This window comes from Calidris pugnax, unplaced genomic scaffold (genome assembly GCF_001431845.1).
Source record: "Calidris pugnax isolate Ruff unplaced genomic scaffold, ASM143184v1 scaffold70, whole genome shotgun sequence".
Taxonomy (NCBI): Eukaryota; Metazoa; Chordata; class Aves; order Charadriiformes; family Scolopacidae; genus Calidris; species Calidris pugnax.
In genome coordinates this window covers 4633109-4658853 of record NW_015090862.1, presented here as the reverse complement: position 1 = coordinate 4658853, position 25745 = coordinate 4633109, and the positions used below count along the sequence as shown (strand labels likewise).

The window sequence follows — 25745 nt, the reverse complement described above, 5'->3', positions numbered from 1 at the left end:
GCCGTGAGCAGTTATCTTTGTCAAACATTTGGTCACAAGAGTTAAACTACACCTTTTGAGGATATATCACACATCGGAAAGCAGAGCCATCACAAAATCCTTTTGCCATATTATAGTATATTATTCACACTACATCAGCACATTTCATTGCAATTAAATCAGTGCAGGCATTCACTTCTTTTTACTGATTCTCACGATCAAGGTAACCAAAACAACAGAGCTAACTAGTTCAGTTTACATTTCTAGTAACTTTGGTAACCACAGCATGATTTGTGGATATTCACTACTTCCCATGTATCATATATGCATATGAGTATTAAAACCATTATGAGCATATTCAATCTAAAAATTTCAACTGCTAGAGGACACAAAGTAAACAACTATGCCTAAAAACATTCATCTTCTGTAGGAAAATGGGGCACTGCTTCTCTAATTTCATTATAATATTAGGGGCAAGAAATATTTACATTTTTCTGACAGTAGAATTAATGAATAAGGTTATTAAGTAAGCTGCCTCTTGGGAACAGGTTTCATTTATTTCATTAATATAAGAGAGATAAATGCGGACTATCTTAAACCAAAGCATATCAGGGGGATTAATAACCAGATAAGAGGCAGGATAGCACAAAGTCATCATGAGGCCACAAGCATTCCAGCTAGCTATTCCTTTTGCCAGGAAATACTTCAAGTGGTCTATTCAAACCTATTTGGAACTTTATTCAGAAGGAAAATGAACATATCTCTCATATGGCTTAAAATCCCCCAAGTGCTATCAAAATGGATTCTTTGATTTCTACTGCTTTTAGATTTCTGAAAAATTTAACCTTAGAAAAGGACCAAATCCTTCTCCCTCTGCCTTCTTCCTGCACACACACCAACCCCCAACAAGTTTCTACAGCCATACTGGGTTTGGGATATCACATTTTCATTCTACTGGAGAAATAATGAAAGGCAGGATGGCTAAGTACTTGAGCTGGGTTTCATTCCAAATATTAAGAAAAGCAAACACCCATGCCAATAAATATAAAGCCTCAGAACTTGAGAAAACAATGCCTTCCTGAACCTGAAGGTCCAGCAATCACACGTTTGTGCAACTCTGCAAACTGGAACTAAGTAAAACAGGTCAAAAAACTCAGAACATGCAGCTAATGATGCCTAAATTGGTTAAGAAAATAACAACTGAATTGTCCCTTTGAAGGTTAATTGTAGACCTGACAGCTGAGTGACCTACATTGGCCTGGTCAAAGCATCTGTGAGAAGGGGCAAAAGAAATACTTTCGGAAAGGAAATTCTGTTTTGACATTAAATGATACAATCTTCCTTTCCATTGCTCACAGGCCCAGGGATGCAAAGTGACCCTATGCAGGGTACGAAGCCGAACAGCAGACGTTCACGTCAGCTGCTGGCAGCAGAATAAAGACCACAGAGCCATAGCCCTGGATAGAAGGTGATGGATTATTTCCTCAATACAAACCTTTCCTCTCATTCCTCTTCCAAATACATAAAAGAGTTTTAGGGAAGTCCTTTCCTTATTAACATATATCTTTAAACTTGCAGTATTTAAGCAAGCCTGCTTTATTTTTTCATTATTCTGGTGATAAATGTAGATTTTTCCTTCTGCTCCTACGAAACACACACAAAGTACACATTGTGCTTACGGAAGTGGAAATAGAAATTTTGCTGCTCCAACATGGAAGTCCACCTGTAGAGAAAGTGAAGGTGGCAGGTGTAAGCATCCTAACACTCAGCGTGTCTATGTAAAACTGCAGTTTTGTCTCCTCTATCACCAAAACAGAGAATCAGAAATGCAATATTTAAGGAATACAAAAACCTCCATGAATGATACTTCCTTTTGATATGTGTTGTCTCTCTTAAAGCGTGTTATCCTTCTGCATGCCCTTATTACTTTTCCGTATGTGCTCTCTAAAGATGTCTAAATGCTTTCATATTTTTTCCACTATCTCCTCATTCCTGTTTGCTCTAACCGTACGGCATGCACCATGCATTTTATCTAGGTGAAATAAAGGAGGCAGCTGTGCTAATGGCAACTCAAGTCTTCAAAGGTGAGAGCAGCTCCCTCCCTTTGCCAGGCGACAACCCAGAGAACCAGCTGCTTTCTTTTTGTGTTTCCAACCTCATTCCAGTGACTGACTAATTTCATAACACATTTAAGTTATGCAGGAACTCTACTTAGAGCACTATGATAAAAAGGGGAGCACTTAAACCTTTTGAATTAGGCTTCTAGTTGTAGGTACCTCAAATATCTTGCTTCCTGAGCTTCGTGTGCAGCCCTGGTTTCTAAAGCCTAACTGAATGACGTGTGAACTAGCTTTCAAAAGCTGAAAATGTGAATATCCTCTTCATAGACAAGGTATGTCAAAATTCTTGATATATAATTTATATCTTGAATTTTGCTAAAGAAATTGAATAGTTCTTTGTCATCTGCCTGGAAGCAGGTAGAGAACTTTTCCACTCATTGCTAAATGATACAAACATATTTGGCTGCTTTGAAGGACTGCTATGGCTGTCAAAATTATTTGCCTTGGAAGCCATCCAATTTCATCCTACCATGCTATCAAATGTGAGCTTATCTCAGTCACAAATGTCCAGTCCTCTTTTATTGTTTATGGAAGTCTGCTAAAATTATAGCTTTTACATAAAGTTCAGTACAGTAATTAGGAAAACTCCAAAAAGTTTTCAGTGACTACATATTGTGAAAACACAGATGGGTTCTTGGGTTTTTTTTTCTAAGAGCCTGACACCAATTTCCAGTTTCACCCACTTAGTAAACATCAATCACTGTTCTACAGTATAAAGATCATGTATAGAGTAATTTACATTTTGAAATCCTTTTTCCATATATCTGATAGGTCCAGTAATCTCCTTGGTAAAGAAGGTTTGTACTCTGGGTTTTGTAAATTAAGGAAAACAATCAGGTTTGTCATTCTAATAATTTCATTTTCAAATAATGTTTTTTGATCTCATTCTGTTTTCACAGTCACCACCAAAGAATCTGAAAGTTATGCAATACAACAGGCTTAAAAGCCACCAGGGACCCTCCTAACACAAGATGGAAATAACTTATTACGCAAATAAGATTAAAACTCTGACCTTGAATCCACAGTCTTTTGCCAAGGGGCAGCGTGTGTGTGGGTGGAAAATCAACTGTGGTACAGAAGCTTGCACTGTGCTTAGGAAAACACAGGAACTTTCAAAAGCAAAGGCCTCCATCATACAGGAAAGTGGAGGCACATCAGACATTACGATCATTTTAATATTTCATATGGCAAGGCATTTATTAGGAAATAACACAGCTTCACTCCATCAATCTTATTTTCTGCTCATCATCCTCTCCTGTTTCAGCAATAACTGCAGCGACTCTTTCAAACTGTTCCAGTCTCTCCTGGCCTGCAGAGGCCACCAGAGCAGCAAGGGACAGCCGGCGGGGATGGCAGCAGCCAGCTGGGATTCCCTCGGAGGCAAAGGGTGCCAAAGCACTGGAGAGAGCAGCCTTCAAAAGGCTTCAAAAGTCTCCCTGCAGATGGTTCAAGGCCAGGCTTTCAGTTTAGCAATAACTCAGCCACGTACTACAACCTGCACCCACGACGCCGCGTAGCTGAGAACAGACGTGCGTTATAGTACATGATTAAGTAGGAAAACAGAAAAAAGGAAATATGACTTTTGTCTCAATGCAGTCATGTTAATGCTGCTACTAAAAGCCTCCCTCTGGCATTCTCTGAATTTTTATGAGATCATGAGTGCCATATCAGAGTTATACTGGCTTGGTCTGGACTATCCGTTTGCATGGGTTTGAAAGAGAGACAAAGCAGTGACTAAAGGAAATTGCCAACACCTAGGGAGATCAAATCTAAATAGCTGGCCCTGCTTTTTGAAATCTACACTTTGCCAAGACAAACAGGAAGCTAACAGGTTAATTTCTAATTTAAAGTGTCCTTTTAGCTGGAGAGAGTTTCTTGCAGGGGCTGAGGATGTCTTTATCACCAGCAACAGAGTGTCCTACTGTCCTGTTCCAGTCAGGCTGGAATATTGCCTCAAGGTAACATTCTTTTTTTTGGTTGTTGTTTGGGTCAGCAAGATGTCTTTAAAAAAGGAATTACAGTTGACTGCTTCACCTAAGAATCTTAAAGAAACAGATGATATGAAGAAGGTGGTTTGGGATTCTGTTTTTGTTTGGTTTGAGTCGCATTTTCTGTTAACTACCCAAAAGAAAATCTCTCAGAAAAGAGCGGAGAGGGAAATAACCAGAGAACCATTGGAATACATATTCTGAGGAAAGACAGAGAGGACAGAGATGTTTCAGAAGCAGTCCCTCCCAGGGCATCTCCAGGCTTATTTCTACTCAGTTTCCAAACTGTAAACACATCTATTTTCCTTTCACACATATATAAAAAATTTTAATAGATTGGCATGTAAGAAGAGGAAAAAGTGTTTCTCCAGAAATTGGAGAATTAATTGTAACAATTAATTATAACAATTAGTTTTAAGAGCACAGTTCTACCCAGCCTTAAAGACTGAACAGCTAATAATATGAAACTGAAACAAACATATATGGTGTTTAAAATATTCTATGTATTAAACAGCCACATGTTTTAGTTTCATCAAACAGGAAACATTGCTAAAAGAGATAGTAGAAAACACAAAAGGGAAAAGAGAAAACAAAAAGCACATTAATAGAAACTCTTTGAAAAATACAAAATAAAGCTTGAGTTTTGACTAGAAGAAAGTGAATGGACAGCTGGGCGTTCTCTATGAAAAGGCTTGATGAATCTTTTTTTCAACCAATTAAAATCAAAATGGATGTTGAAATTAAGAATACAATTATAGAGCTGTTACTTGTTCTGATTTTTATCTCTATGGTGAAGATAGAAACATCAAATCAAAATGTAGCAGAACAGGAAAAATATCTCAATAAACCATAAAACAAACCTCAAAGGGAAATAAGATAATCTGCCTAGTACAACCATACAATAATTATATCTGTCCTTGTGTATTGTCATATAAGTAGTCAGCAGGGAGGGTAGCCTTCCCCAGGAGACGGTAAACATTGTAAAAGTCAGTCTTAGTCTTTAATAACTTTTCCGTAAGTATTAAAAAATATCAACTCTAATCTGACATGTCATTCTTAAGACACATCACTCACAGCAAGACTAACACACGCGCATAGACACGTACCTCTTTTCTGGCTTGGCGCTCTGCCTCTGGGAGTGCCTGCTGCCTCTCATGGCCCCCCGGCTCAGCTGGCTGCTGTTTCGGCCCCCAGAAGGAGCAGGGGCCCGAAGGCCGGCCCAAAGCTGCTCCTCGTTCCTGTGCAGCGGCACAGACGTGCGGATGGCAGAAATGACGTGGCCAGGATAGGCAGTCAGCGAGTCCTCGTGGTGGCGGGCGCTCTGGTGAGGCAGAGGCCTCTCGGAGGCCGGGTACTGCCGGCCCGGCCGTCGGTAGCCCCGTTCCCGGTAATAGGCTGGGAGGCAGGGCCGCGTCTGCTCCATCACCCCACCGCTGCAGCTCCGAGAACAGGCCGACCAGGGGCCCCAGCTGCCCCACATGCCCGGGATTCCCCCACTGCTATCCTCAGGGGCATCGCTTTGCTCTTCTATCCTCTGGGGAACCTGCAGACACAACAGATTGACTCAGGAACAAGAATTCACACCGTGATACCAGGAGAGCACTAACACCTTTTTTACCCCATTCACTCTGCAGTCACGAGTGAAACTGAAGGCCATAGGAAGTAACTTGTCTTATTGAGGGGTATTATTAACTCCCCATCCAGCAGCTGCCTTTTGCAGCTGGAGGTCTCCTACACTGCAAAATGGTTCATTGCTACACGAGCAACATGATTTAGTGAGGCTTTCTGTCAGCGTTAGGCTGACGGTTGGACTAGATGATCTGAAAGGTCCCTTCCAACCTAGGCAATTCTGGGATTCTACAGCCATCAACCAGTCCAAACAGAAGTATTTTTTGACTGTCCAGATAGGAATAGATTTTCCTTAGTTCTCAGCAACGGAAAACATTGCATAATGCAAAGCTTGGAAATGTAGAGATTGAAAACTGTTATAATATTAGCAAAATCAGGAAGTAAGGTCATTTTTGATGATGGACCTGGGTCAACAGATGCAGACTGCTCTCTTCCACTCTAACGACTCAAAAACGGAGATTGCTAGTGGTTGCAATAATATTTCAGGAACTCCCATCTAATGTGGAACTTTTTAGAAAAGCAATAGCGTAAGAGGACAGGCTGATTTCCAGCCAGCCAAAAATACTGCAGTAATTAACTCTTTTGTTACCACTGTTCCTCACTTTCCCATATTTATGCTTCAAAGAAAAGAGGTATTCAAGATGACCCACCCAATCCTACAGTCACAGAAATCCCCATAAAATCCTGTAAGACAGGAAAAATTGTTGGTCTGGGATGCTCAGTGCCAGTCAGCCCACACTCACCATTCAGCAGCACAGGGAAAGCAAACAAAAAAGAGCCCCAAAGGGGGGGGAGTTCTCTTGAAGGAAGGTAGGAAGGATTAGGAAGGGCAGGGACCATTACTGTACGGAGAGTTAACCCCTCAAGATGTAGCCAAATATTTAAATATCCTGACCTTGTGGTTGGCAAGGAATCAGCACAGCCTAGAAGATACAACCCCCATCTCCTGTGGACTTGCACCCCAAGCTTCACCCATTCCTGCAGCCAGATACAGTCAGGATTTCACAGCGTTTCAGACTGGGCAGCCTGCTCAACTTTCTCACACAGAAATTAGATCCATTTTCATTAAACACGCAGTTTTTCTGTGGCTTCCCTTGTCCAACTGGCTGAATCACAAGCTTTCAAAGCAGGATTCCAATGCCTGACTCTCACAATTATTATTACGTAGAATGTTCTTTTAAGTTAGCATCTTTTAATAGTTTATTTATATTCTGAATAACCTTTGTACCAACAAGTACATACACGTCAATTCAATTAGGAGACAAAAAAAGGTACTGCCACCAACAAATACTTGCCATACCTCTCCAGCCCTATTCAAGGGTGTAGCTACCTCAAAACTAGGCTTGGAAAGACAGCCTTGTCTGTCTGTCACTTTTCCCTCTTCAAAGGACAACCTCCTAAACACATAACTTCCATTAATAATTTTGCCTTAAACATTACTGTATGACAACAAAAGATTAATATATAGGTACTTTGCCTGCAGTGACAGATAACTCACACAGTCACTAACCAAACCCAAAGCCCTGTGCCCTGGAGCACATGTTGCCCATCAGCCACGGGCCTGGCAGGCCGTGGTGGAAGGTGGTTTGCAAACACGGGCTGAACACACCACTACAATACGCAAAGCCAAAGCCAGCGCGGGGTTTGTGGTGCTGCTGTGCAATAGTCAGTTGTGGTCTACATAATCCGAACCATGTCCCTCCTCTGAGATTGCTCTCACACTTTCATCACCAACCACAGAAAGAACTGCATTTAATTGTAACTTGTGAATAATAAAAAGCATCTGCATTGGTGTGATATGTTACCCATTTCTCCAGTGTTATATGAAAACAGGAGCAGATGTCTCTATATTTAATATGTCTTTATTCTGTGGGTACCCCATTTGGCATCATCCTTTTAAATTCAATAGCCTGTACAACCTAATACTGCATAATGTCAACATTATGAATAACATGCAACAAGGTCTTGGTTTCTGGCTGTTAACATTGCTTTCATATCCAATAACAGAACACCACTGGCTCACAATCTGACCAACTAAACAAGCTGTTCTTCAGTTTGTGATTTTTTCAGTGAATATTCACTGTTCATACTTACAGTAATGTAGCTCTACCGCAGACATAAAATTATAAGGTTACATAGAGAGAACTCTTCTGGTATGACCCTGGTTTGCAATAAAATTTACTTAATTTATAACACAAAACTAATAGTCCTTTGTTATCAGACAAGTTGGGTTTTGCTTGCCTGGACTATTTCTTAATCATTTCTGTGATGGTTCAGGACATCTTTTTCTTTAAAATCCAAAGACTATCATGCAGGTAACAACTAAAATCTATTCATCTGCAAGCAACTCAAATCACCAGTAACATAAGAAATATTTCATTATGCAGAAATAGAAATTGATATAATCGTGGCAAATGTTGACCTGTTGCATTGTGAACTTTCTTGTTGCCAAACTTCATTGCAGCTGAAATTGTTTCAGATAAAAAAATATTTTAAGTTACTGAATGCAATGTAAAGTAATTTCACACCCCTTAATCTTCACAGTAAGAACTCTACATGTAGCACAAGAAGATTTAATCTAGCTAGTTATGTAAGAACATAATAGTAAAACTAACAAAAAAGTTAGCATATAATGTCTTATACTGATGTACAAATTCTTCAATACTACTTAGGTATGAGATTGGAATTTTCAGTAGCAAATCAGGTTATGCCCTTTTATTTTTAATTAAGGTCTCTTTTCTTACTTTGAGAAAGATGGGAACTACAGACGAAACTTTAGAGAAGATGTCATGTGATTAATGGCATAATCTACACAAAAGACTGAATAAATTGAAGCTGCTTAGGTTAAGGAATGGAAAATACAGGGGGCAATAATGAGTCTTCCAAACAGTTTACATAAATAAATACGAAGAGCCGTCCATTTTCTCTTTGCAGCAAATTGTTCTCCATGTCTACAGCCAACACACAAATAACAGCGGATTCAAATTTAATCAGAAGCAATCCAAATTAGCTAGTAGGAAAAACTACTTAGTGGAAAGGCAAACAAAGTTCGGGAACACATGGCCTGAGGAGATCCTGGCACCACAGAGGCCGGCCCCAAACCTCTCCCAGGAACAACTAAGGCACAATTGATCCTTCCCCAGGGCAGAGGAGCCAAACCACAGGGCTCACAGGTTGCCTCCTGTCCTTCCATCCTCTGACTTCCAAGTTAGTCAGTAGCCACTAATTAATTCTACCACAGCCTTAGGATACAGTCAAGGAATTACGGGTAGCCACACCAGACAGCTGAAGAATTCCAGAGCATCTCAGAAACACCACAAATTCAGAGATTCCTGACACTAGGTCCCTCCTCCTCTCCCTTCACGAACTACCCATCGAACAGCACGCTTTCCAAATGGGAAGAATTTGAGCCTGCACTGGGAAACAAGCAAAATGCATATTGAATTTTCCTTGCCAAGTCATTAAAGTAATTTCTTTAATAGAATCACATAGCCTGCAAAAGGGAGAGATCAACTATGCCATGTAATAATTAGCTCTACAAATTCAACCTATTTTCCCCCTTGATTCACCCCACAATTCTAGCTCTTTCTTTCTTTTTAGTTATTTGGCAGGGCAAGGTTTGTAAGCGGCAGCAATCCATTTCACTAGGTACAGCTGTATAGTAAACAATGTAAGGAAAAGTAACACAAACTTTTCAGGTGTGCCAAGAGCTTGCAATTTCTGCATCTGTACTAACTCCTATGAAGTTGCTATCAAAGATTCTTTAAATCAGAAATTTTCCTCATAATGACTGTTATGTACCAAGTATCTTCCAATCTGTCACCTTTCTAACAGTGAGCAACAACTGAAGTGAGGCTAGATTTTCAGAAGAGTAGTTGGAGGGTCACTCTTCCTCCTTTCCATGTCAGCACTCCACATCCCTTTCTGTTCTTTCCCCTCAGTTTTTCCTCATGTTTTGCTAGTTTGCTACTTTTGTAAACAGGAGCTGCATCATATTCATGTTTCATTCTGACAGTCATCTTTTTCAAATTAGGCAGAGTCTGTAAAACAGCTTGTTTGGGTTTTTTTTCCAAAAACATCATTCATATATAGAATAAATACATGAGGTCAGTGTGTAAAAAGTATATAAAGACTAAAACTTCTGAAAGGAAGTGCTTTGTTTACCTAAATGAACCTGGCTGAACTGAAAACAAACAAAAAAACAGAAAAAAAAGCCTTACTTTAAACAGTCACAAATGATCTGATTTAATCAGAACCTGTTAGAAGCTCAGAATTTCTTAATATTTGGATCATTTATTTAGAAATAACGTAAGAGAAAAAACACTAACACCAGCCCAAAGTCTGTTTCAGGCACAGTGAAGCAGATAAGAGAATTCCCAAAAATCTTAACAAAAATACCACTGCGTGCAGGCAATCTACAAACAACGTAATTTCCATTTTATTTATCCTTCTAAGAGATACTAACACTCTCCCTGTTTCTTGGAGGTTTAGTTTTTTCCTCCCTGTTTCCTTGGGGTTTGTTTATTTATAAAATTGGTTTGTTGTACAAGACCTGTAAGATAATTGTTATTTAAGTTACTGGTTTTGAACACTAAACAGAGTAAGCTAATAAACTTATTAAGACAGCAGAAGTCAACACAGAAAGGAGGGAGATGTTTATCCATGTGGCAGACAAAACAAATTCTAACTGCCCTGTTTTCCTCCATTTTCCGCAGGTTCACACAACGTGCATCATATTTGCTTCCTTGGGTAAACTAATGAAGTTAAACATATCACCAAAGTCTTCTCTCAAACAAACTGTATAACTCCCATGGACTTAAACACTAACTAGGCATTTGTTCTGCATACACAACCTTCAACACTGATTCCATGCAGGACTAAATAAATGCACAGGGAATATTTCAGTCCATGGAATTTAATCCTAAATGCGTAACTAGCATTCAACATTGCCATGAATTGTAGAACTACAGGGCAATTAAGTTTGTTCACACACACATTTTACTTATCTTCAGTATAACAGGCATGAGTATGGAGAGTACACAGTTACAAAAGCTCTGTGTACCGTGAGTAATAAACTGAAAAAAATTGAAAGCAGAATATCTTACAATACTATGTCTCTTCCTTAATTACATCCACTATTTTTTATGTTCTGAGGAAAAAAAAACAAACAAAACTTTATCTTCTTTTATTGCTTACTTCCAAATCTTAAGGATTTCAGAAATTTAAAGCTACCCTATAGAATTTTAACATGTTTAGTAACTTTTAGGCAGAAATTCACCATTAAGTAACTGCCTAATGCCATAGTTGTCATTCCTGTAGCTTTAGATTTACAACAAGCATTGAGTCTTTCCTCACTTTTACACGACTATAACCTTACATCTTATTGAACTAAACATGCTACCAGTAGGTTGACATAGACTGCATTTTGAGTAGAAAAATAGTTGATCTTGAATTCATTGATCACTTCACTTCTTGAATTCACACGATCACTCTGATCCTGGATCAAAAACTGCAGCGAAAACTAAGAGTGCATAAGCTATTGAAGTACAATTCAAATTTCTAGTAATAAGATCCACATCTCGGGATTTCAGCAACAATTGTGCATAAGCTATTGAAGTACAATTCAAATTTCAGCAACAATTGCTGAAACTATACTATGCAAGAATGTCCCTGAAGAGGAAATATCACTTGAAGTGAAAGCCACAAATATTTCAAACGTAACTTAGTTGTGCATGAAGACAGTGACTGACAATGCAGTACTCGGCTGACAAATACTGATCCTTAAATACTATAGGACACTTCACCCTACTAAACCATAGCTTACTTACAAAATAACTGTTCAGAAAAACAGAAAAAAAGTGGCTAAATCAGAGGTCCATTTAAGCCAACGTGATGTTTCTGACTGTGTGGAAGAAGCAAAGGTTTAGGGAACAGTATAAGAACCAGGATACATTCGGAGACATGCATGGACCTTCTGCTTCCAGCTAATCAGCAATTTAAGGGCCTCCTTCAACTAAGCACCATATTAAAACTGTTTTTAATACCAACTATTGGACTTAATCTCTGTGAATAAGATTAATCCTTTTTTTAGCATATTTCTGATCTTGGCTTCCAAAAGATTGTACATTTTATGTTGAAGAAGTGCTTCCTTTTCCTCTGGTTACACATGCAGCCTGACAATTTCACTGTCTCCCCCAAATTTTTCCATTGTAATAAATGAAGAATGATCACTCTGTCTACTCCACCGTACCATGATGTTTGATTTGAAATCACTAAGACAATCCAATTCCAGGATCTCTCTCTGAAATTCAGCAGTCCTAATCTGTTCAGTCTCTTTTTGTAAGGAAAACAGGCCAGAGTGTGGACTGTCCTCATTTTCAGCACCTTTTCCACTCTACATTTTGACATGGGTGTGTGCAAAGCTGCACACACTACTCCAAATGTCAATTAATGATGGACTTTCACAGTAATAATGATCATAATGCTTGGTGACAGGATATGCTTTTTAACCAGCTCCAAAAATAAGTAAGCTGCTACAGCCACAGCCCATGTTATTAAGTATTTTGCAGATACCAAGTATGTTATAGCAGTCCAAATTGAAAATTGAAAATGGATACAAGACAATGGCAAGCTTTAAACCTGGAAATATCTAAACCAAATCAGACATTTCTGGTTTTTCCCAGTTTCAGTTTAGATACAATAACGTTACATTTCATAGATTTAATTTCTAACATGTTATCCAGTAATTCTTTTTCCTGGTTAAATGTCCTGAATTTAGATGGATTCATGAACAAATTACTAATTATACATCTGAAAGGGATGTAGCAGGCATAAATGTACATTTTGCAAGACTTTATGGTACTACTTTAACCCAAAAGCAAAAACAATTGTACCCAGAACAACATTTTATCACCTGATCAGAAAATGCTATGGTATTCACTCAGGAAACTCATGTTCATGTGCTGGATGCAAAGTGGAATTAACAGAAGCCAATATGCCATTTTTTATTTTAAATTACTACTATCATATTTGTTCTGTGCTTCCCAGAGCAAAGAGCCCTAATCCTGTTACTATTCCCCAACACCCTTCAGGCTTTAGGCATTTCTTCATAATCCCTTCCATGGTCCTTCTCATTACGCCACACTTGATAACCCATGTTATGACACCAAACTGTCACCACCAGCATTATAGGAGTGTCAAGGCACTTGGAAAACATGACCTCTTCTTATTTATGCCATTACCCCAGGATCACACCTCCTTTGTTTTAAAGTTCTGACTGATTAAAGATTTCACTAAGGCCCAGCCTGCCACAGAAGATGCACACACAGCTTTTATCACAGCTAGGCTCAGCCTGACTGACGATTAAAAAAAACAGTATAATAGTATATTGTCACTATTAAAAACATTTATGTCATTTTTGGGATGAGATGAACACAGCATTCTTCATGAACATTCACCACCTTCCTATATAATTGATCAATCCCACACAGTAGGAGCTAGTCTTTGCCCTCTTAAAGTTCCAAGAGTATAAAAACCAAAGCTGGGGGACTCAGAGGAACTAGAACTGAACTGCAGTTCAGAGCAGAGCACGCCAATTTTTGAATGGGCTGAGGAAATTATAGTTTAGTTTTAGAACCTGTTCAAGTGTAACATTATCGTATTTCCCTGCCAGTGCTGTAAACACATCTATGGAACTGGTTTAATTCTTTCACCAGTCTAAGCATCCTAAAGGAATATTCTTCCAGTATTAGCTGATTTCCAATAAAGTCCATACTTATATAGCCACGACAATTTCCCAGCAGAAAGTCTTTACAGTCCATTTTATAGATGCTCATTTGCAACAACCGTATTCTTTATGCCTCTTACAAGAAACATGTGGAACGTTGGTGGTTTGATAAAAAACAATCTACCAAAAACCCCCTAAAACTTGCAGATAAAAACTTCTCAGATCTCTTAAGGCTAGCAGAAAAACGGAGCAGAGGCCAAACAAAACATCATGACACAATGTGTACATGTCTGCCTGGTTAGCATGCTCAGCTATTTTAATCCTTCAGTGCATTTTGGAAGCCTTTAATCAGAGATGTAGTAAACCATTCAAATTTTACAGTACGTGGTAAGTGTAAATATTACCAGCTTAAACGATTTGGGTTTCCGTTCTTTGTATAAAAACTCTGCCTGAACATCTGTGCCTGTGAAGATTAAAGGGCTAAAAAGCCTGGAAATAGAAGACCTTTGTATTCACAAATCACTGGAGGGAGTTACAATGCCTGGAAAGCTTAACTGCCCCTTCAACCAACTTCGACCACATCTGAAGAAACTTCAACATTATTTAAATAGTCTAGAAAGTAAACAGCTCTGAAAAACGTTCAGAACAGTTTTTGTGCCAATGGAGCTTTTCACACCAAGACCACCTCCATTGTGCTCTGTGAGCCTAGTGTTTTAAGGAAGAGGTTTCTTCCCATTTTTCTGTGAGACCATGAAGTACTTTCAAGTAAAGAAATGGCTCACTTCTCACCTCACATCTAACTGTTCTAGATAATCACTGCTTATCAACAGTAGGATCGGTTCTGATTTACAGTACGGTAAAGATGATAAGCATCAAGCCCTCACTGTATCACAAACTAGGCTTCTTTAATTTAATAAGCTATTACCTCATCGTGGACTATCATCTGTGACCTGAGTAACTCAGCTTGTTACTCTACTTGTTGGTACAACCTAGCTTGTTACCCTAGGCCTCTTCCTGGTCAATCCTCTTCAGCTTGACAAAGCTGTTGCCATTCTATTGTATTTCTACTCAGAAAATTCTTTGGGATTCACGTGTGGTGAAAATACGGATTTTATTTACTCAGTAATTGATATAACACCTCTCAAGATCTCTCAGTGAGTCACCCACCCATCACTCCAGAAGCAGAGAGGACAAACTGTCATAAAATAGAAAGCAACATTCCTCAGCAGAGGAACTCGCAAAAGCTTCTCATGTCCATCACTGCCCTGATCCAAAGCCCGGGGCAGAACCAGCACGCAGCACTGCTCCGACGGAAGATGAGAAGCTTATCTGTGACCTTGTAGGCTCACCTGCTCTGGATTCCAACAGGAACAAAGATTCTTTTATGTTTTCCAGAGAAACACAGAACGAGCTTTAATCCCCTCATGCTCTGAGCTTAAAGAAGTCAGTATTTTTTAATTTAAAAAATTAATTAAAAAATTCAGAGGTCTGCAATAAAGCAGGTTAAAAATAAAAAAAAAACATTGGCCTGGCTTTTTCAAAGAGTATACTTGCATAAAATAATATATCCTTGTCCTATCTCCTTTCCCAAACAAAGAAGAACTTTATTTCCTAACCATTTAATCCACAACATCAAGGACAAGGAATTAGCAACAAGGCAGAGATAGCAAGAAAATTCTTCCAGCTGTTGTTCTAAATGTTCTGTTGCACTAAAAGGCTAATTTTAAAGGAAAAGTCTTGGCATAGACTAAATGATCTCTCCTTTTTCCTAAAGATCACTGTAATTAAAATAGTAAGATTATTAGCTAGAAAGGCTCTATTTTACCAAAGTTTCAATGAATACAACAGCACATATAACTATACAGTTAATGCCATGCAATGGTGCAGAAGGCAAGCGGATATACTGACCAGGGGAAAACTGCAAGAGGTATATAGACTCCATTTCAGCTGCTAATGTTTTATGGAACTGATGTATGAAATGATGATGTATAGACACGACACAGTAATAATGGACTGCAGTTATCTTATAAAGAAGAAAAAAGGCACTGCACCTACAAACCTGTGTTGCAAGGAGCACGTACGCAGCAGCTGTATGCAGATAGGTGGTGACTAAGCCGCTCTAGTAAAACTGAGCTCAGTGTAGGCAGCCCAGCAGGACAGAACCACAGGAACTCGGCTGTCGGGCTGTCAGCAAGAGCCAAGCTCCAGCTCAGCAAGTCCCGACAAGTTCCGCATTTCAGTCGCTGCTGAGCTCAGGGCAGAGCTTCACCCTACCTGGACTGCGGGGAGGAACACAGATGTCCCTCACGTGCACTGCTGCTCGGGATGTGCAGAAGCAAGGTGGTGACCACCTGGAGTGGAGACCCTACGGTTCTCCTTAGAACTGTTAGACACTAGCCCTGGTGTCTTGGCCAAAAGCCAAGCTTAGATATTAACTACTTTGTCTAACTCAAATTTTCTCCAGAGTTTCAATGATATAGTAGACTTGGTTCATGCTTCACATTTTACTGTATTACAGTGTACAGAGGTATTAGGCAGCTGTATCCTTTTCAGTTAACAGAAAAGGGACTTTTATGGGGTGTGGTAGGGTAGAACAACAATAGAAATGAAGAAACATTGCCATTCACTATCACTATTACAATATAAATGAAGGTGTAGGACCACATTTATATACTGAATTTCCTATATGAATCCTAAAAACGTTACCATAGTCAGATTTAGTAACGAAATTCTTATCACTTGAAATAGTACTTTTAAAGTTATCACCATCTGCACACTCTCCCTCTACCTTCCCACTTACATCTCCATCATCCACTTTCTACAGCCAAGCAGAAGGAATCATTCCTAGCATCTCAAGCCCTTTAAGGTAGTACAGTATATCGGAGCAAGCAATCTTGCTTGAAAGAAATGCCTGAATGAAAAGAAATCAGTGGCTTACTTCTAGATGTTTTCAAGGACAGAAGAGAGCAAGACCAAAACTAACCTCTTTGCTTTTGCCCCTCAAAGTAGCTAGTCCAATTAGTCTAAGAATACACCACAATTCCCTTAAGTCTTAGCACTTCATTTTACTTGTCACATATAAATGTTCCATTCCTAGGACAAACTTCAGGGAGATACGTGACTGCCCAGAAAAAAGGGCAACAAATCTTACAACAAACAAATGTAGATGTTAAGCAATTTAAAAACTCTAGATAAGGACATGGGCACAGGCAAGCGGGGGAGATGCAGTGTTTAAACATCTTGTCCTAAAGCAAAGGGAAAGTGCATAGATCGTCACAGTCAACCCACAGTGACAGATTAATTTGTTTAAAAAAAACTTCTGATAAGCTCCTAATTCAATTTCACATGTTCTGCCAATGCATCAACACTGCTATTATGTAATGGATTTAAGGAGAAAAAGGAAAACGGTAACTCAGAAATTATTCCTAGAGGTAAGGAAAACTCCTGTGTCTACCGAAAGGAAACAATAAAATACTAACACGTAGCCCCCCGACCAAACCAGAAAAACTTACCCTCACCAAAAACCAGCAGACTACAGATAGGAAAGCTGCTCTGCAGTAGACCTTAATTGTAGAAATGCCCTTTTATGAAAAGAACTGCTATTTGAGTAAGAATGGGTTTTGGCCATTGCCCTCCATTGCTACTCAGGCTACATTTCCACAAGGAACTGAACTCTCTAACAGTACACCATGGCCAAACAAGGCATCTTGGCCACCCTTCCTTTCCCCCGAATCCTCTCTCTTCCCTCAGTGTCTGCTCCTGATCCTCTTCCTTATTTCTCTGGACTTAGCAGTGCTGAGCCTTCAACGAGCATATGTGAATCCAACACAAGGTGGGGGGAGAACACAAAAAAACCCCAACATCACACATCTTACAGCATCTTCATCTCCAAATTTTGTGGGGACTACAGTCCCATTCACTTGATACATAGATGCTTTTCACAGAGACGTTGTGTGTCTGATAGCAAGAGATAACACCCAGTTCACTGCTTCTTTAATCCAGAGCCAGCATAAAGAAACAACACTGAGCCCAAAAAGGCTCAAAATTCTTCAACAATATTGTACTGTCCCAATGAAATTCCTGTAAAAATAAATCCTGACACTTCTTCCATACACTGAAAATCAGTTTGTTAAGATATTGTACCTTCATTGAAGTCAACAGTAATCTACAGCTGAGTGACAAAAAGATATGCATAAATTGAAAGCAACTCCATTGCTTCAATGCTGCTATTTAATGCTAAAACAAAAGCAAGATGTTTAAACAAAGCAATATTTACATCAGAAATTTCATTTGGACAAACTTTACTACTATTTATGTTACCAATTTTACCAAAATAAACAAGCGATAAATATAACTACAGCTTATTTTCTTAACACAGCAACGTATGATTAGTTAAAAATCCAGGAATGACTTCTGAAAAATTAGGAATACAGACTTCAGTGGTTGTCTGGGAGAAGGACTGTTATGTTTCATAGTTTAACCTTCTGTTCATCACAGTGTGACACTTACCAGATAAGGTTAAATAATATTTATTCAATAAAATAAGCATAGGGAGCGAGAACAGAGAGCTTGGCTGCATGATGAGCAGCAGGAGGGCTGTTCACGCGTCCAGTACTGACAGACAAGGAAAGTTAATTGTTCAAACATTAAGAAAGAGTTCAGTTTAACCAGTTTCAGACAGCTCAGTTGATTTTTAAAACACCAATTGTCAATTATTTGGTTTCACATAACATTTCTTCCTTTTTGTGCTAATACTGATGTGTATTTTGGCCTTATGGAGGAGTACACTTGATATTTAGAAATTATATACTGTGAATGAGGAATAAGTAAATTAGATTATGAACAACCTCTACAACCACTACTATCCCTGTCTTCAGCAAGAAACTATAAAAGTCTTTTACATAGGAATTTTTATTTCTGTCTAATGAACATACCATGTTTAACGTATTTTTATTACTGTCCAAACCTATGGTATTTAAAGAGATAAGATCAACAAACAGAGCAGTTCCATAAGCTCAGATGTGGGAAGATGTAAAGATGCTCTTTGTTTTCAGTTTTTGTGCACTTCTGAGAGGAGAGACAGCATTGCTTAAAGTAAATAAACACAAAAGCTATTCTAAATAAAAATCAGGTACCCAGGTATTTCTGAAACTAGAAATTCTCTATTGGTCAATTTTGACTTTGTATGACAGACAAGCTTCCAAGACTTTAATTCCAAAATTATAAAACCTAAAAGCAGAAAGCATTGTTTTCCCCCAAAGAAGTACCTTTTTGCTAGCGAGCATTCAAAACATGTTTACTTTAATAGCCAAGCTTAAGTTTTCCCAGAATAACAAAAGAAGGGGAACTGAAATGGAACAGTATTGCATTTAGCTGGGGGGGCTCCAGAAAGCAGAAAAGTTACAGAATAAACTGCAAATGAGAAAAAAATTAAACTTTCTCATTTGGTTCTGTCTTCCCCCCAAGTCTTAACTCCACTATCTGCACTTCCCTGCTATGGAAGTAATTTGGCTCATTCTTCCAGCCAACAGTCTCCAGGCTCATGCCAGAAATGGATTTTTATGTGTGTGTCTGAGGAAAGCAACCTGCCGAGCGAGCTCTGCTCTTCCACATTTTGTTGAAGAAATTTTGCCTCAAAAAAGTTTTTTTTAAATTGCTGCTTGAAAGATAAACTTCTTTCTTCATGTTAAAGTCCTAAACATATGCCACTAAGTGAAGAGCAGGTAAATGGTACTTTAAGTAGTTCTAATATACAGGAAGGTAAATAAAAACTCTTACAAGTAAGAGTCAGGAAACTTCAAACAGACTTGTGTTCAAAATTCTACATTGTGTCAGCCTCTCTGAAACTACTATGACTGTAAACATGGATTCCAAAGAAAGAAGAAACAAAAGATTAAAATCTAGCTAGATTTTACAACCAACAGAAAACAGTATTTCCTGATGTTTTTAAGTGTTCTCAAGTCCTAAAAAAAACATCTCTTCTCAAATGTGGGTGTCCAGAGGCAGTTACAACTGGATTTCCATCAACTGCTTTGGGGATTATCCTGAGGTTTATTTCATTTTCCAAAAGTTTCAGTGTAAGAAAAAACAATCTAGACTATTTGGAAATATTTTAATGAATTACTCAGCCAAATACCCAAGTCCCACTCTCTGATTTTATTTCGCTGTCCATAGCTTACGGAGCAAAAATAACTAGATACAGGGTGCACAAGACTCTCCAACACTGCACGTTCAAGCATCACTGGTGCACACATGCTTAACTTTAAGCTGCAAAATAAACACACCTTAAGGCCTGGGGTATAAACTAACGTTTTATTAGAATCCAGCTCTAGTTACTCAGTCTCCACATACTGCACCCTCTGAGTGTGTGTGTGAAAGTTACCAACCATCACTTTTGTTATTCGATACTTTGTTAAAATGACATATTGTTAAGAGAATCCTTCCCTCCTCCTCTCTCTTTCTTCCCGCAGAACCGACCTACTCTCACATAGAAGGAACTCTGCCAAAGAGCAGGGAGCTCCGAGCAGAAACACACTGGGGATGCTGGCGAGGGATGCCAGCAAACACACGGCCAGGTTACTGCATAAAACAAATGGGAACAACTTCCACAGCTACCAAGCTGAGCACTCACGCTCAGAAACAGCTTGGGCTTGGCCTTCAGAGATCCTAACAGCCCCTCTCATCTGGAGCTGATAGGTGGGTCAGAAGGTTTCCGAGAAGCTTAATAAATACAGACTAACAGTCTAAACAGTTTGGCACGAATAGAATCCTCTCCCGTAGTGTAAGAGCTGAGAATGACAGGCAGCCTTGGAGCCTGCATGAGATCGTCACTAGGAAACTTCTCTCTCGTGTTCTCAGTGAAAAGAACAGCTCCAAGGTGGTTACCATGCCCTTCAGACCCAGGGCATTTCTCATTCAACTGGAAACAAAGAATCTGATTTTATCAAAATTAATTCCGGAGCTTCACAGAATGAAGCAATTGTTTCTCTGATTTACTCTATTTTAGTTAGTAGATTATTTTTTTTTTCCCCTAAGGTCATTTGGAAGCTGGATTGCAGCATCCATTCGCTGTCAGCATTATAAAAGAATGTCTAATTAGAGAGAGTTCTGAAAACAGAGCAGCAACATGACCATCTCAACTTCACAAGAAAATAGAAGAGATTTAAAATAGGGAAAAATATTATGTTGTACTCGGGTTTAGAACAGAGCACTTGGGCAGCTTGAGAAGTGCTGCAGACTGGACCATGCCAGTTTCAGACTGCATCATTGCTGACCTCATTTAATTTGCCTTACAACTAGGCTGCACAAGGAGTTGAACATGACAGCTATGTTCTTCAGGAACTATGACCATCGGATGACTTCAGGTTTCCAGTCCATACCTATAGAGCTACTGTCCAAATAATTTTTTGCCCTAAAGACAGTGACATGTTCACATCACGAAAGAAAACCCTGCAAACTTGCCTTTTATCTCCTTTAAAAAGTAAAGTTTAAAAATAAATATGCACCTTTCATTATTTTAAAATCTATAGTAAAAAGCAATTTTTTAAAAAAAAATGTTGTTTGATACCTTTAATAATTAATCAGTTGTGTATGAATACCAATTAAGATATGAGAACAACATCAATATAAGTTCACAGCCTATAAAGAGACAGAAGAGCATTCAAGGGGTCTCCCTGGAGGTCTCTGGAAGAATCAACAATACCTGCACGTCACTCCTGACAAACATTTGTCCAACACATTCACAGAGACCTCCATCACGGAAATTCTGAACGTTAGCCCATCAATACCATCTATTCTTCTTTATACCCTTACCATGAGAAGTTTTTTCTAACATCAAACCTAAGTTTTCCGAGCTCCAGCTTAAATCCATTTCTTCTCATTTACTCCACCAGAGACAGAAAGAACAGCCTTCTGTTTAGCACTCGTAAGTATCTGGAGATTATATCTGCCTCCCTTGCCAGTCTTCTGACCTTTAGACTAAACAACCTGAATTCATTCAAACTTCTCTCAGAGGCAAGGTTTTAAACCCTCTTGAGGGTAATCACTTCTGCTCTCTGTTTCTCTCCAAATTGTCCACTACTTTCCTGAAAAGCAGAGCAAAAACCCAACCTACGTATCCCAGCCGAGCCCTCAGGAACGGTGAGGAGGATGGAAGGGGTGCAGGCTGCAAGCCTTCTGAGACATGCCAATGTCTATGATGAGCGAGCCATTCACAAGAACACCACAGAGAAGTTCAGCAGTTTCCAGCTCCGATCTCTAGCAATTTAAATCTATCAACAGAGTGTGGTTTGGGTCCAACTTCCGTTTCAGACATCCCCATCTCTGAACAAGCTGCCTATGAGCAACTGGATGCTTCTGCTACGTCTGAGCCCTGCTCTTACTGACATGAGTTCTTTGTCTTACATGATGAAAATGCTTCAAAGCTTGACTAAGCTGACATGGACCTATTTGTGGCCTACAACACTCCATACAATTACTCAGCTAATTAACCACAATGAGCCTCTTTCAACCAAGTATCTATTTATATTTAAGAAAAACTCACACAAAACAAAAATCCATGTTATTCACAGGACTTTATCTAGATTGCACTGCTTTATGCATCTTACTCTAATATTTTCTACATTTACCTTTAAGCGTACAAAATCTGAATATTTCTAACGCTTACCTTTCTGTGTTCAATGGAAGGCTGTGGGATGACAAACTGAAATCCCAGCACTGCTAAGGAACCAAGAAGTCTGAAAAAGCAAATAGTGAAACAGAAGATATAATTACCACTAATACAAACCACACATCTACAGCCTATTAGAGGGCTCCAAACTGCAAGAACTTATTTAGAGACTTGAATAGCGTTACTAACCAAAGCAGACTCACTAAACTATACAAAATGTTCTTACGACATTCTCTCCACAGCAGGCAGTACCAGGGACGTACATACACTTGTCTATCTACAAAGCAAAAGCGCAGCAGGTAGAATCCATTGATAGCATTCCACATAACTTTATATTTGAATTAAAATACTATTGGCAAGTGCATCTTTTAACACCTCAGCATTTGCTGTCAAACTGACATACGCTTTGCAAGTTTACTAAAGTGCTATTTAAGAATTCACCCATCTGTGGACTAAGTCTGCTTCTAGGCGAACACTCCTCATTTTACAGGTGAACACTCCACCTCCAGCACACAGGAAACATGCAAAGAATCACCATGATTTTGCAGAAAAGAGGGTCTCCCCCAGCTGCCTAATGCTTGTGGAAACTGAATAACCTAATGGGTACAGAAGATGGAAAGCAGCAGACACTGCTCACCAGAGACAAAGGATAAGCAGCCACGCATCACCCCAGTCCCCACACCTTCAATCTGAAAGGAGTCAAAATGGGAACCAAGCCCAAATAAACTTTATTCTGTCAAGCCTCACCACTGTAACGACTCCTAGGAGCCCATTATAAGTTAGGCTTAGTTAGCTCAGTCTTTTGTTTGCTATAATCTGCACTGGGGACAGGTTTGCCCCCTTCTAGCAAGCCCCTTCATCAGAAAACACAGAAAGGTATGAGAAGCAAGATCAAGATGTCTTTATTTCTACCAGGAGTTTGATTTTTCAGTCTATAAAGAGAATGCTTCAGACCCTCTATAAAGGGGAAAGCTGCTAATAATTTGCTGAATTTCAATGCAGAAGTAAAATTGATGGATTTGGGCACAAAATCCATCTGCAAACTAATGGACCAGACAAAATCCAGCTGTGCTTCCTACTCACAGCTCTTTCCTTTGCTCCCTACACAGTAACCCTTTAAATATTTCTCATTGTTTCAGGTATTTTCAGAGACAGACCTCCTAAACAGAAAGAGGGTTTTTTTGTTTGTTTTTTTTTTTTTTATACTAAGCATTCCATTATCACCAATATAAAAATTGTTCTACTAGGGAGAATGTTTTTCTTTAGTTTTCTGTGCGTGTTCTTGCAGTAACATACTGCAAAAGGAACCGTTAGGTAAGTATTGATTGCACACAGTCTATCATCACCTCATCACCATAGTCTATGCCCCTCTCTCTCAAAGCAATAAACCATTCAAAGGCAAGAAAAAGTCATTACTTCCTTACTGCCACATCAATTTAGAAAAAAACCAATTAAAACACTTTAAAAGTCCATTGAAGGAAGTATTATATTTCACAAAGCTATCATTTGAGATAAAGCCCAATAGAGGGGAGATGGCTGAAATCAGAGCCAGTGTAAGGCACTATAAAGAAACCACAGTAAGAGTCAAACCATGCAATTCAGAGCAAGACCCAATAAGTGGATGGAAGGCAAAGGCATGAACGAAGAAACTGGTTTGCCAGTCACACCTGGAATCAAAAGTAGAAATGGAAACAGAACTCAGACCTCCAAACTGCAAAATGACAGCATCAAGTCTGTCTTTAGCTGACCTGCATTTCCTTTTTTCAAGTGCTCAGGTATCTTCTAACTATTCTCAAGGAAAACATGACAAGCTTCTAAGCAGGCAGAGCGCAGTCTCTGACAGGCCCAGCCTACATCCTCTGCAAATTACATTTAACTTCCTTTTCAGAATCTTCCTACCCACTCCCTGCTCCCTATAATCCCTCAGAGCATGTGAAAGAAAGTTCAAACTTTGCATAAGGAAATGAATGCTTTCATCCTCAACAGGAGAGGATTTTTCTGATCAGACTGAAGGAGTACACATTTCTATGTGTAAATTCTTCTGAAATCACACACAAGGTTGGTAGTTTTGAACTGAGAACTGTAATCTTCAAAGCAAATTACTTACCAGATTAAAGTTTTCAGTTCTAAAATGCAAACTTTTAATATATGTGTGATTACTCCGTGCCAAGCTTTTCCTGACCATTCTTTAATGAGGTTGCACTGTAATCACCATCTGTATGTACATACTCAAGGGCAATGAAGCTAGTTTTTAAGTTTGCTTCTGTATTTGCAATTGGATCTCTCAGAAACAACAGTATCAACCTACTATTTCAAACACACAGGAGATCTGCCAGGAATACTTAATGTATCCTGAGGTAAGCCTCTAGCTTCAAATCAGTGTGCAGCAATTTAATTTTTTTAATGTTACTTCCCTCAGTAGCTTGCTTTGGCTAACTTCTCTGGACTAGGCTTTTTCATTTGTCACGCTTGACTAACGTTAGGCCTCCCAAGCTACAAAAATAGGCTTCTCCAATTTCAGTGGGTTAGTTTCAGGTATTCTTACTGTGCAGAAAAGCCAAAAAGAACAAGTGCTCCTCAAAATAAGGCAAAACTCTTCAAGTATACACGAACAGGTCAGGTATCAATTGCAGCTGATGGATGGCTGTTTAACGCGGGCCTCTGTGTAAGAGCCTTGCTGGAACAGCCCGCGCTCGCACAGCTACGGCACTGTTTGGAGCCAAGTGCCCAGTGTAAAGCAAAGTCAGGCTTCACACTGTCAGTCTGTCCAAATCACAAAGGGCAAACAAGCTCACTTTCTTTGACTGGCAAAACCAATTTCTGTTTAACTGGGGAGGGGCACAGAACAAAGGACATGGTATTAGCTCCACCGTAAGAATAGCAAGGAAAAGTCTGCTATCTAACACCTCATTTAGGAGCACCTCTCAGAGTTCTTCCTCTGTCGCTGCAGTGAGTATTAGCTCTCTGTGAACACAGATGGAGGGTACCAAAATAAGATTTCTTGCATGGTTGCTGTCCCTTAGTAGTTGTGTTTTATGAAGGGCCATCACAGCCAACTGTGGATTGTACAGATAGGAGTGAAAGTATTTCAGCCAAGTGATTAGCACTGACTAGAGCAGTATGGCTCATCTCATATTCCCAGCTTCCACCCAAATGAAAGTCTGCAGCCCAACCTGACTCTGGGACAGCCTGGGAGGAGCTACACAGGGAGAAATCTCAACAGGAAAGATAACACAGGTAGCGTTGATAATATGTGGCAGATCCATTTTGATGTGGAATCTGTGCCAGCACATTAGGAGGGTGCCAGAATTGCAATTCAAAGACTGATGTCTGAGTTTCCCAAGAATGAAGGTTAGATCAGGTGTTACTGACAGTAAAGAGCATGCAGCCCTCATTCCTCACAGCGGGTCAACTTCTCTTCCTGCAGCATCACAGCTGCCTGTTTTCTCTGAATCTGCTTGCCCAGCTACAGAACTGGACAGACCAGCTTAGAAACAGTTGAATGTTTCCTTTGTCAGGAAAGCTGTTTGAAAGGTCTTTCCTATGTTTGCCCACCGGCAAACTGTTTCAGGAATGCATAATAGAAATCCCTGAGTGAATTGCAGCACAGGTACTAAAACACGGAAATCAGTCAT

The 25745-nt window shown here is 39.4% G+C and overlaps 1 protein-coding gene across 1 annotated transcript in view; it reads right to left on the bottom strand.

The window, feature by feature from the left end:
* Window positions 1-25745, bottom strand: part of THSD4 (thrombospondin type 1 domain containing 4) — a 346399-nt gene that overhangs the window by 250925 nt on the left and 69729 nt on the right. The window contains exons 3-4 of the mRNA XM_014944678.1: window positions 22108-22177; window positions 5194-5630 (exon numbers count right to left, since the gene is read on the bottom strand). Of these exons, the coding sequence (XP_014800164.1) occupies window positions 5194-5630; window positions 22108-22177 (507 nt within the window). The remainder of the gene's footprint in view (window positions 1-5193; window positions 5631-22107; window positions 22178-25745) is intronic.